The sequence below is a fragment of the Aristolochia californica genome, unplaced genomic scaffold (genome assembly GCF_029961685.1).
Source record: "Aristolochia californica isolate CCGP_79_NKW_82.1479 unplaced genomic scaffold, dmAriCali1.0.hap1 SCAF_1, whole genome shotgun sequence".
NCBI classification, from domain to species: Eukaryota; Viridiplantae; Streptophyta; class Magnoliopsida; order Piperales; family Aristolochiaceae; genus Aristolochia; species Aristolochia californica.
This window is the reverse complement of record NW_027181770.1, coordinates 53,549,219-53,560,767: the sequence shown is the minus strand read 5'-3', so window position 1 is coordinate 53,560,767 and position 11,549 is coordinate 53,549,219. Positions and strand designations below refer to the sequence as shown.

At 37.2% G+C, this 11,549-nt stretch overlaps 1 protein-coding gene across 2 annotated transcripts; it reads right to left on the bottom strand.

Moving 5' to 3' along the window:
• Positions 1–275: 275 nt before the first annotated feature.
• On the bottom strand, positions 276–6,325 carry LOC137960358 (protein LIGHT-DEPENDENT SHORT HYPOCOTYLS 10-like). Of its 2 annotated transcripts, XR_011114146.1 has the most exons (3): positions 5,674–6,325; positions 5,175–5,298; positions 811–830 (listed from the first exon to the last, which is right to left on the bottom strand). XR_011114146.1 is itself a non-coding variant. In XM_068807961.1 (2 exons), the coding sequence occupies exon 1, from the start codon at positions 6,236–6,238 to the stop codon at positions 5,708–5,710; it is 531 nt and encodes a 176-aa protein (XP_068664062.1). In that variant the 5' UTR covers positions 6,239–6,325; the 3' UTR covers positions 276–608; positions 5,674–5,707. The 2 variants fall into 2 exon arrangements, 1 of the variants encoding a protein (XP_068664062.1); XM_068807961.1 differs by lacking the exons at positions 811–830; positions 5,175–5,298 and adding an exon at positions 276–608.
• Positions 6,326–11,549: the final 5,224 nt, after the last annotated feature.

The window sequence follows — 11,549 nt, the reverse complement described above, 5'->3', positions numbered from 1 at the left end:
GAAAAATAGGAGAAAATTTCTAACTAAACAACGTTGCTTAACAAATAATCTGTCTTGTAGAAAACTTGGCATGCGTAGTTGGGAAAGTTTGCTTGAGCTCGTTGGCTTCAGATAAGTGTAGATGGATATAGTTTGTGAATGAAACAAAAGAAGTGTGGAGGGAGCTTTCAAGGGCCAAAGAGAAAAAAAGGCTATATCTTGAGAAAATTAATCAAGTTCTTCCGTCCGAGCTTTACTGGATATGCCCTGTGCAACTAAAAATAAAGGTTTGCGACTTCAATGCTCACAAATAACTCTGGTAAGATAAAACTCATGTACATGGAATGGTTCTCATCACATCTTTGCATAATATTCTACCTAGACTACTAGTTTTATGATATACCAAATTTCTTCCTGTCTAATAACAGCTTGTATTTCTGCTTCGTTATAAAGAAGAGTTCATGGGTAGATCATATGCTCACCATTACTTTCAAAGCTTGCCAACCATTGAAAGTTTTGCACAAGTCTTCCATCTCTTCATCCCCGGGGCTAAGCTGCAAAAAAAAAAGCAGTACTCTACTTGACGAGTTGCACATTTGGATCCTTTAATCTCTGCCTTTGAATCTGACCTGAGATTCATAACAAGTACAAAAATATACAACCAATCAGTTCGTAGATGATACTTATTGTGTATTTTAGCTTGCTATGCATGGAAGCACCTGGGAAGTCAGACCCAAGTGGAAATTAAGAGATCCAATCCTTCAAGACAATACTAGAACTAGCCATAAAGGAGAATGAGGCTCTCCGCAGTTTGGAACCGATAAAGAAGATCAGAACTGAACTGCAGAATCCTGTGAAAAGGTTTCACATTCATTACTGATCTTTGGTTTCTCAATTTCTTACTAATAGCAGAGAAATCCTGAGAACAAAAAAACTAACCAGAAGAAAGAAGCGGCTGTTTTAAAGGCAAGAATTCAGACGATAATTATGACATTTGTGGTGGTTCTTGCTCATTAGGAACTGATACCGAAAATGAATGGAGTCATCTCTCGCTGGTATTACACTTTCAATTACCATTGGGGAGCTAAAGTGTAATTTAAGATTTTATCTCTATTCTCCCTTTAATCCTCAGCAGAGGCATGGTCTAATTTACATCTTCTTTTATTCCCACTACAAGCATCTGTATAAACTCTACTTTGAAATGGGTTAATGGCTTCATAAACAAAAGTAAAGAAGAAAAGGAAAAAATAAAGATAAATAGACCAGGCACAAGGGTAGGACCTTCACTGGGTGTTGAAGGCTTGCCCATACCCTATAGGGATGGGGTTCCTCTATATTTGAGGTGAGACAAGCCAGGAAGGCTATGCTTGTCCTCCCTCCATTACACAAAAAACTAAAGAAGAGAGCGTATTCCAGTTGATCATATTGTTTTAGTAGTTCATCGGTTAAATCATTCAAATCAACTGGTCATTTTTTATTTTTTTTGTGATTTGAGAATGAGCAAATGTTTTTGTTCTAATTAAATTTGGCTCAGCAGACCAGTCTACTCTATTTATAGCATTGGATATATCATCATACAGATCCGTTAATCGTCTTGATTCACTAGAAATTTAAATTTCATAAGAAAGAAAAAGACATAATGGAAAGACTATAGGAGTGTCATATTTCCTTTTTATCCGTTACGACAAACTCCATTGATCCATCCCCACTATGTTTTATTCAACTATGCTTTATTTTATTTTACTTTAATTATTTAAAACTTTGATTTAGATCTTTTAAGCTTATAACCAATTAATTTCATCAATTGTATTATTATTTGTGTTTTTACTTTATGGTTCTATCCTTTTACTCAAGTTTTTGTAGCGCGAGATAATTTTTATACCATAAGTAGATTTAAGAAAGCCAACTAACCAACTCAATTAGAATTGAGGTTTCCATATCAAAACCCACCAAACTCTAGTAAAACAACAATAAATTGATGATATCCAAGTGAGAGGTTGTGCAATTTTGAGTCCATGGGTTATCTCAAAATGACTAGCTAAGTTAGAGAGTGTCTTCCCCAACTAATAAACAAAAATGTTTCTACTCATTAATTCATATGGGATTACTCAGACTCTTGTTGAAAAATAATCTCACGTCGATTACTGATTACAAAGATCTTGGGTGTAGTAGTTGGGAAAAAAAAAAGGTTTTCTAACTTGGTTAGTCAATTTGAGATGGGCCTTGGACCCAGCTTTACATGGTATGAGACTAGATGCTCGTAGGTGGGACTCCACCCAAACTATCCACGTATAGAAACCTTAAAAAAAAAGCCTACATGTGAGGGGGGTGTTAAAGAATAATTCCACATGAATTAGTGAGTATAAAGATCTTGGTTTTACTAAAATAATCTCACTATATAAAGAAGTTTCTTAACTTGGTTAATCAATTTGGGATAGGCCTTAGACCCAACTTCGTAACTCCGACTCACATGTGAGCCTTCTTTCGTAGCTCTTACACATTGATAGTTGGGTGGAAGTCATATGAACACTTGCTTGCATATAAGCTTTGGGGTCCAACAATTATTCCAAAATAACTAGCCAAGTTAGGAAGTCTTTTTGCAGCTAATAAACAAAAAAATCTTCTTGCTCATTAACCCAAACCCCAATGGATAGGCCCTATTTTACGGCTCTTACACATGGACAATTGGGATGAAACCGATGTACTAGAATCTATTATGATACCATGTAAGATTTGGGTCCGATGCTCATCCTAAAATGACTAGTCAAGTTAGCAAATCTGTTTTCGACTAATAAATCCAAGATCTTTAAACTTATTTAATCTACAAAAAAATTATTCTTTAATAGGGGAGACATGACATGGAGTTATTGTTGGTTTAAGAGTTAAAATTATGTCATCCCTAAGTTATGCTTGAAATGAATTTTTTTGTTTGCATAACCGAGATACTAAATATATAGCTAACACATTTATCTACTACAACTTTTTTGTACTACTCACTACTAGAATTTGATCATATCCTCCAAAACTTTGAACCACATCTCATTACTTCCAATATGTGGATTGAGCTTATTTCGCGCCCCGCTTCCCTAGGAACCTAAGAGATGATGCATTATTGAATTAAATTTAGTATTTAGTATCATCAATTATGAAAGAGTTAAATTAATTGAGTATTAAAGATGAGTCAATGATGTCATCTCAAAATGATTAGCCATGTTTGGAGGTTTATTCCCACCTAATTTATAAAAATGATCTCTCCAAATAAGGCTTAGATACCCACTTTATACCAATTGAAGTTGGGTTCAAGTCCATACCAAAATGCTTGTTAGGTTAGAAAGTCTCTTACAAGCTAATAAATATAGGATCATTCTAATCTTTGAGCCACATGAGACTATTCTTAACTCTTAGAATATTTAGTGATTTTCTCCAAATAGAAAAGGGAAAGGAAAATTAAGAAATTTTAATGTCTTTCAGGTGTCTACAATTTGGAAGTTAAAATGACTAAGGGTTGAGGCATATTGAAGGGAAGCCAGAGTTTTCTGAGAGTTTTCCTATATAACAAAGGAATCTCAAATGATCACATGGACAATGTTATCAAGGTTGCTGCTATATATCATGAAGAAGGTAAAAAAAAATAACAAAAAAAATACTTCCCAATAATGACAGTAAACTGCTATTGGCATTTATCTATAGGAAGAAAGAATCCCAAAAAAGGCCAAAACCTAGAAACAAAAATTTGTGTAGTGGCAGTATAAAATTGTATCAGAAGGCCCCTCTATTGGTTTTAACGGACCAAGTTGCCTCGTCTTGAGGCGTTTGGAACCCTTCGAATTGGGAAATGAAGAAGACGGTCAAAGCTCCTTTCCTTCCCTATCCCGATTTCCGTGACTAGTGTTTTTTTTTTTCCCTTTGCTTTCTTTTCAGGCAGGAAGCCGTACACTCAAGTGGACTTCCATTAATCAAATGCCCTCATCAATCCCCAGCATGGGATTCTTTTATCAAATGATCCATGGTACAGACAACTTTGATTCATGTCCAGCTTCATGTCTGCATTCATGTCATGGAAAAGGTTTTGCTGGGTTAAGTAAGACTAAAAGGATCTTCCTAATCCATGTGGTTGATATTAAGAGATCAGAAGCAAACACAAGAACCTGCAAGTGTCTGGGCTGGACTCGTGTAGCTCCTCTTAATTGTTGATGGCGATTTATTCTAGTTTGAGATGGTTCATAGCACTCTTGGTATTGCACTAATCATCTCTTCTGAAATGCACGAAAGACACAAATTATGGATTCTTCAATGATGCATTGGAGTCTGCCTCGAACTCGAAAAACCCGTTTCCTTATCTCTATCTCCCATTGCTCTCACCCCCAGCTGCGGATCCTTAATCAAACCATTTAATCTTGGGGAATATCTGATACCAAATGAAACATCTGGAAAAAGGTTAGCCTGAACATTATCAGCCTGCTTCCTTTTCAGAGTGAAAACCAACTGGTAAGGAGCTAACAGTCTTTTATAATCCAACGAATGAGTTCCCACTTTTCCTTGGGGTTCATTGATGTATCTGTATAGAAAGCTGGGCAGTGAAAGTGGCGAAACCGCTTGATCTGGTCTATCTTCTTTCTGGGAATAGTGAATGGACACTGTTCAAAGGCAAGGGAACTAATTCTTCACGTCCTCGAGGAGTAAAAAGCTTCTTCTCGCTCGACGAGCTAGCTTTCTCTAGCACGAATCTGAAATGCCACTAACTAGAGCCAGCAACTATCCATGGAAAACCAAGCAAGCTCTCTCGCTAGCCATTGATAGGAGAAGGATAAGTTCTCGTAAGTCACTTGTAATAGAGAGGTTACAGGAAGGCCGAAACAACGTCTTACCCCTTGAAACCATCTCTTTCTTAATCAAAATTCTCATCTGTTTTGGCATTTTCGAAGCCCACACTAATCAATGCACAATATTAATGAATGATGTGATAAACCAACATCTGGCCTCTCACACATTCTCGGTAATCACTACAGTTAAGAGAAGCTAATAATGAGCTTTACTAGATATCGATGATCACAATCATAAGACATACATATCCAATCTGCTGAAGAAGAAGAAGAAGAAGAAGAACAACAACAAGAGGAATAAAAGAGGTGATATGACACTTTTTAAGTACTTGCATTAGAGAAAAAACAGCTTAGAATGAGATTTAGCAGCACCTGCATTTTATATTGAAATATCGAACGAATCAAGAAGGTAGCAGCCATGAGTTCGCTCTTTCTGTAACTCCGAATGAGATAACTAGGTTTGCTGAGACGTAAGGCACTATTCCGGATCACAGAACTGTCAGATTGGAATTGGATGTAAATACATAGCCACTGCGCGCACAGGCTCATGCGATTCATAGGGAGCAGAATATGTGTAGAATCCAAAGAAGCGCCAAGCAAAAGAATAGTATACATACAGCAGTAAATATAAAATTAGGGAAAGTGTCTCAATGGGTTGAAAGAGGGTGAGACAGTCCTTACGTTTCTTATCATCAATACACCTACATGAAGTGGTGCAAGCCACTTGCTAATATCCCTAAATTCATTATTTCTTACGTGTATTGATTCCCCCGTCTTATGGTTTAGAACCTTGATTAGCATCGCCACCCATTGATCACATTCTGAAAGAACGCCATGAAGCTAAAAAAAAAAAAATCATTTAGACAAATACCTTTATTTGTTGCCGGAGACACGAAGAAGAGAGTTCAGGACTGTATCGAAGGCTTAGTCCCACTGTCCTCCGCTTTTGTCTGCCTTCTTTTCTTCTTCTTCTTGTAAGGGATGCCTCTGGCCTTGGCTTGGCACTCCTTGACCTCACGTAGATACACTCGAATGGGGCCCCCTCCAAATGGATTCGTCTCCGGGGACCCACCGTTCTCTTCGTAGGCGGCTCTCAGACGGCCGATGAGTGCATCCAGGCTACCCCAAGCTTGTCTGAGAGGACAGGTGCAAGGTGCTGGAGGCTCCGGCTGGCCGAAGAAGGCGCACCCATGTAAGTGTACCTTTGTCTTCCCAAACTGATCCAAATATCTGAGGAATTCAAGGACATGGCTGCAATTGCACTGAGAGAGTGAAACCGGCGGCCTTTGATTTTTGAGGTACTGTCCAAAGGTATTCCAATCCCTTCTTTTCTGAGACTCGTAGCGACTCAGTTGGGTAGACGGATTAACCTGTACCTGCTCATTGCTCGATCGTGATGACCCCTCGCCAGAGTCCTTGGCCCGATCGCTAGCCATGGCCGAGCAATTTCTGTGTCGAACGTCTGAGGAGAGGAAGGAGAGGTAAAGGGAGCGGAGTGCAACGGAGAAAGATGAATATCACATCTGTGGCCCGAGCAAGGGGACATGCCATGGCCCTATGGAGGTGCTTTTGCTCTTTTTTTCTCCCCTTACTGTTATTTTATATTCTTTCTTTTCTACCAGTAGCTTAACTATATTGTTAACAATAATAAGGGGTCTATTTTTACCCACAATTATTGTATCCCATCATTCTCATTGTCATTACCATAATGTTGCTTACCATCGTTCAAAACTCAGTGACTCGCCCTCCCACTTTTCAGTTTTGAAATTGGGACAAACTGAGTCAACTCTACTTCCAGGCCAGGCCAGTGATGGGAGTAAATTTCAACAATTTTCTGTAAAAGTCATCCACTAATGGATACGAGTCAAGACTTGTGTTCTATCTTCCAACTGTTGCATTTGTCCAGAACAGCAACTAACACCTCAATAAGAAGGACAGTAATTAATCAGTTTTCTTAGTGATTGTAATGGTAGAAAGGAAGTGAAAATGGCGATGTAGACAAAAGAGAAAAAGAAAAAAAAAAAAAAAAGAGGATGCATGAGCGTCATGCGTCCATAGCATGCATGTATGGACTGGCCTCTTTGTCTTCTCGGTGATGGAAAAAAGCAGCTGAGAATAAGAGGGTATTTTCCGTCACTTCGGGCTTTAACATATTTTGGTTGTTTCCCAAGTCGGAAACACGAGCTTATGAGCCACGATTTGCAAGATCTTTCGTGTTCCTGGCCACCCTTTTATACGTACAGCGTACAGACTCCTGGACCAGGATGTCTCTCCCAAGATTGTCTACAGACTGCAGTCATCGATGGATCGAATCGAAAGCCTTCACTACCTTCTTACGTTACTCATTCATTTCCATAGCTCGATTTAGAAAGCTGTCAGAGTAAAGCAGCCAATCACCGGTGAACTTCCGGTGGACGGCTGTGTGTCGCAAAAAATGAAGCAATCCAAGACGTGGCAGTGCAGATTGTGGACGCTTTCACAGAATCCAGCATTTTGGGGGTCGAAGTCCATCCCCGTCTTCCTAATTCGCATCTCTAATCAATCATAAATGTATTTGAAGGTAAAAAAAGGAAGTGGTGTGTTGTATGGGGGAAGAAGAGATCTCCAATGGCTGGTAGAACGGGGTAGGGCCCACCCATTCTTTTCAACTTTGTCTTTATATTCTTTTCGGTCAACGCATTTGATCATATCCTTCCCTCCTCAAAGATATTGCTTAAGATTCATGAAAATGACCGTTTCCTTAACAAATTCATACGCACATAAAAGTTGACAAAGAGGTGTCGATGCCGCCGTTACTCATCATACCATACCATTTGTGTATCCCACTCCCGATTTCTTTCTCGTACTTGGATTAGTGAGTATAAAGATCTTAAATTTATTAGTTTAAAAAGAATTTTTCTAATTTGGCTACTAATTTTGGGATAGGCCTCAGATCCAACTTCAGTCAGTCTGTCGGAATCAGTCCATCGGAGGTATAAACTTTAAAAATAGTGGGCCCACTCTTTTTTTTAAACATTTAATGCTTAATAATGGTTGGTTAAACGCAGGCAAATCATGGTATGAAGGATTTGATGTGGACATGTCATATAAGAAGACAGCAATTATTGAGAAAGCTGTACCGAATTCTTAGGCTTTCTCACTCAAAGAGGGGTAGGAATGGAGACGTGGGTGTGGCCCATCGATCCAAAGCAATGAGACAAACCACTTGTGATCTGTTCCCTTCTCTCTCACGGCTCCCAAATGGACATTAAATGGGATTATTAAAACGTAATTCCAATAAGAGTCTTATTTAGAAATACAACATCTAATTACATCAAATAATTTTAGAGATCCATTATTGGGGAACTATTGCTTACTTTGCCACACGTCACACAATTAGCGAAAATAAGGATTCAAATAATTTATTTAACTAAGCCTTGGTGTTGGTTTCAACATGATTAACAAATCCGGGATACCGCTTAACCCATATAATTCGAATCGTAGACTTGCAAAGAATTTAGTCGTTGTAAATCAATGGTCACAATTACAATTCTAATACACATACATGAATAAGATAATTGAATTATTTTAGATTCAACTCAAGATCTAAATTTTTGTATCGATCATAACATCTACTTTCTGGTTGATAGTGACTTGTTGATCGATGGATTAATCGATCAATTGATCATAACAACTACTTTTTTTGGTAGATAGTGACTTGTTGATCGATCAATATGTTACCGTTGGTTCAGAAAAATTTAAGTTGTTTGATCATTGCTAGTGGTTTATCGATCAATCGAGATTCCCTTTGTCTGTTTATTACAAGTATGATCGATCAATGTACTTTCATTTGATTGATCATGTTTGAAGTCCCTTATTGGCAAGGTTCTAACTAATCGATCAATCTAGATGGATGATCGATCATTCCATCTAAATTTTGCTTGCTTGAACAACTATGATCGATTAATTGATGAGGGATGATCGATCATGTGTTATAGCATGAAATGGTCATGTCCTAGATGATCGATCAATTGACTATAGTTGATCAATCACAATCAATGACTGATTGATCATTCCAATGCAAGACTAAAAATGTATATTTTATAAAGCATGGGAATTTCTCTTTTTAAGTGTGTTAACATGTTTCTATGTGATATGTATGATGGTTTTAAACTTGTCTATATGCAAATTATATCCTAAAACGCCGATCTCACAAGTACTTAAGGAATAGATGTTATGATACTCTCTTACATAAATTAATTGAGTTAAATGTATGTCTTTGATGCTTGAACTTGAGTCTTCTCATTGTTTTCTTCCTTGTGGGTGCTTCTTCAAGAGATGTTCTTCAATTGTGTTTGAGGTCTTCATTTTGGCTTTTATGCTTTAGACCTTGAGATGCTCTTGAAAGTGAAGTATCTAAAATACTAGATTTACAAATTATTAGTTCAATTAAGTTTTGTTATCATCAAAAGTAATGTGGGAGTCATCCTACGATCAACAATCTCCCGCTTTTTTATGATGATTAAACCTAACTTGGAAAAATAAAAATTACACTTCCCTAAGGGTAGGAGTTAAGTAAATATGTAATTTTATAATAAGCTCTCCCTTAATTTGGACATAGTTGATTTTAATCCTTTTTAGTGCAATTTTATGAGTGCCTAGGTCTTTTTAATCCGAGTTCCCTATATTTTCTTCTCCCCCTTGTTGTCATACTAAAAAAAATAGTGAAATTAAATGCATAGTATAGAACAAAAAGTGGCTCAATGGCCATATCATAAAGGATGTTCAAATGATTACAACGGTGTGTACTAGTATAAAAAAAACGAATAGGTGGATCTTAAGGTCGATTAAGTGGAAGGCGGAAGTCAGCTAACGAATAGGTAAGAAAGATATCCACTAGTCAAGAAGTATTGCTAGCCAAAAAAAATACTTCAATCAAACTTCTTATCTTCCTTTTAGATTAAGAGGGAAAAATCAATCAAGAACACCAAATCATCAAGGAATCAATTTCCTTTTTCTTTTTTACCAATAGACTAAGTTCTTCCAAGATCTTTCCAAATAATTCCTGATGCCAATTTGTAAAAAACAATCTAGATTCAGTCATTTTTGGTTTAGGCAAGATAAGATTGATTGAGGATAAATAAATCACGCCTAATCAAGGAGATCTTGAGGTGGTTTGCTATCTCTAAAAAAAAGATAAAATTTTCTCATATATGTTGGCGTCACCTTGACTTTTCCAAAAACCACTTCCTTAATTCCTTTTTTTCTTGCTTCTTCTTTTGTAAAGGAATCTTCCAACCTTGATTTTGCATGGAGATTCATGAAAGAAGAAGGAGCCAACTCGTGGCTTTGAATCAAAACAAGAGTATCGGCCTCTTCTAAAAAACTCTTCCACAAGTTAAAAATGTTGAATTTATGGAAAAGAGAAAAACTTTATTGACTTCATTAACTTATTATAATCAGAGTACATGAATCTCTATTAATAATAGAGGAAGGTAGTAGAGTCTAATTACAATAAAACTACTTTTGTACCAATTACACTCGAACTCTAATACTTAATGATAAGTCCAAGCATAATTAAATAACTCAATATAGATAAAAGACAAACATAACTCAAACTAGAACTCTTCTAGGACGTGACCATAAGATAAAGATGTCTTTGTGAGTCATTCTTGATCTTCCAAATTGTGTGATAAGGATGTCAACCTATGGTAATCATGGTGGGTCCTAATTCTTATGTACTTGGGCCCATCTTGTGGGCATTCCTTGGTCGTGTTGCCCATCTTACAATACTCTTAGATATGTGGGTCTTCCTTGGTAATGTGGGTTTGGGCATATCTTCCAACACTCCCCCCTCAAACTGGGGGTGAGAGAACAACATGAACTCCCAACTTGTTGTAAAATTATGTATATAATTTTTTTTGTATAAAATGGCACATCTTCCAGTATGTGTTCATCTTCCAACACTCCCCCTCACGATGTTGCGTCCATCTATGAGACCCTGCTAGCATAATATAAGTGAGAGTAAAAATCACTCCTAGTCGGTAAGACATTGCTCCATACTCCAGTCCAAATACTGGATGTAGGGCACACTCCGTCTTCTGTAGGTAGTGTGTCTATCGGCATTGCTAAGTGTCCACCACCGTGTCCTTCCACAGGACAATGACTCTTAAGTGGTAGGAGTAATAAAAGCCATTACAGGGGGGTAATGGGTTTATTTATGATGGTGTCCCAATGCGGACACCGACTCTCATCGTATCCCAACCATGATATTTTTTAGAGTTAAATTTATCATGGTGTCCCAATCCAGGCACCGACCCTCATGGTTTTTCAACCGTGATATTTTTTAGAGTCAAATAAATTATGGTATAAGAAAAGGTATTGTAGTCACCTCTTCTTCGATAATAATGTCTCATCCAAAGAGACATAATAGCAGTAGCTGTAATGTAACATGACCATCTTCCAATACATATAACACGAACCAAAATAATAAACCTTGTAGAAGGACCCATGAAATAATCATAATCTGATATAAATATTTTTTTCTTAGATGCATAAGCTTCATCTTTTGTGCTCTCCATCTCTTGAATATTTTGGTCATATAAACTTATCCACAACATATAGAATAAAATACCTCTTTCTTGTACTTCTTCTACTTTTCCCCCTCAAGCTGGGAAGTAATGGCAATTATCCTTGCTTGAACCATATATTATAGATGTAGTAATAAGCCCAAATAACATAGATGTATAAATAAACCCTCAAACCATG

Bases quoted from the DNA above. Each gene is read 5' to 3' on its own strand.
- LOC137960358 (XM_068807961.1), bottom strand. From the start codon at position 6,238: ATGGCTAGCGATCGGGCCAAGGACTCTGGCGAGGGGTCATCACGATCG.